The sequence below is a fragment of the Monopterus albus genome, unplaced genomic scaffold, assembly GCF_001952655.1.
Source record: "Monopterus albus unplaced genomic scaffold, M_albus_1.0 scaffold226.1, whole genome shotgun sequence".
In the NCBI taxonomy this organism is placed as follows: domain Eukaryota; kingdom Metazoa; phylum Chordata; class Actinopteri; order Synbranchiformes; family Synbranchidae; genus Monopterus; species Monopterus albus.
The window spans coordinates 596,584-597,415 of record NW_018128106.1 but is presented as its reverse complement, the minus strand read 5'-3'; the positions used below and the strand labels follow the sequence as shown (position 1 = coordinate 597,415).

The 832-nt window shown below is 47.1% G+C and overlaps 1 protein-coding gene across 1 annotated transcript in view; it reads left to right on the top strand.

The window, feature by feature from the left end:
• Positions 1-826, top strand: part of chpf2 (chondroitin polymerizing factor 2) — a 4,828-nt gene extending 4,002 nt beyond the window's left edge. Inside the window, exon 6 of the mRNA XM_020619816.1 lies at positions 7-826. Within this exon, the coding sequence (XP_020475472.1) occupies positions 7-441 (435 nt within the window). The 3' untranslated portion in view covers positions 442-826. The remainder of the gene's footprint in view (positions 1-6) is intronic.
• Positions 827-832: the final 6 nt, after the last annotated feature.

Below are 832 nucleotides of genomic sequence, written 5' to 3'. Positions count from 1 at the left end.
TGGCATGTTTTCTTTCCCATCCACTTCCAAGAGTACAACCCTGCTGTCATGTACCGTGACCAGCAGCCCTCTTCTGCATCCTCTTCTTTTGCTTCAGAGTCGCTGCGTGACGGTCACTTTGACCGCCACGTCTTTGATGAGGCCTGCTTCTACAACGCAGACTACATGACCGCACGGACCAAGATGGCAGCTGACATCCTAGACAATGAGGAGCTACTGGAAAGCATGGAGGTGTATGACATATTTGTTCGCTACTCCGGCCTACATGTGTTCAGAGCTGTGGAGCCAGCGCTGATTCAGAAATACGTCCGCCGAACGTGTAACCCTCGCTTCAGTGAGGATATCTACCATCGCTGTGTGCTCAGCAACCTGGAGGGTCTGGGGTCACGCTCACATCTAGCCATGGCTCTGTTTGAGCAGGAGCAGGCCAACAGCACCTAGAAGCCTGGACTTCTTCAGAGTCATGTGACTTAAAACACACTGCCTGGGCTGAAGGACATATAATGCAGAATTAATGTGAATATGTCACTTTTGTGATCCATACACTGAAATTCTCACCCTTGTATTTGGTAGAAAGAGGCAACTGTCAGCTAAAAAAACAGCACCATCTTAGTCATGGACACTTGGACAAAGCAAAGTCTGTGACGAATATGCTCCAGGTTGACTCCCCAGCTACAAATCTCTCTGCTCAGTACCTGTGAGTGCTTCTGACTTCTAAGTCTATAACTTTGAATCTGTCATGTCTAGACACATAATGAGTCATGGAGGTGTCTTTTCATAAACCTTTGTGAATGTGAACTACCAGTATTCACAAAATACACAGGTGTTACTT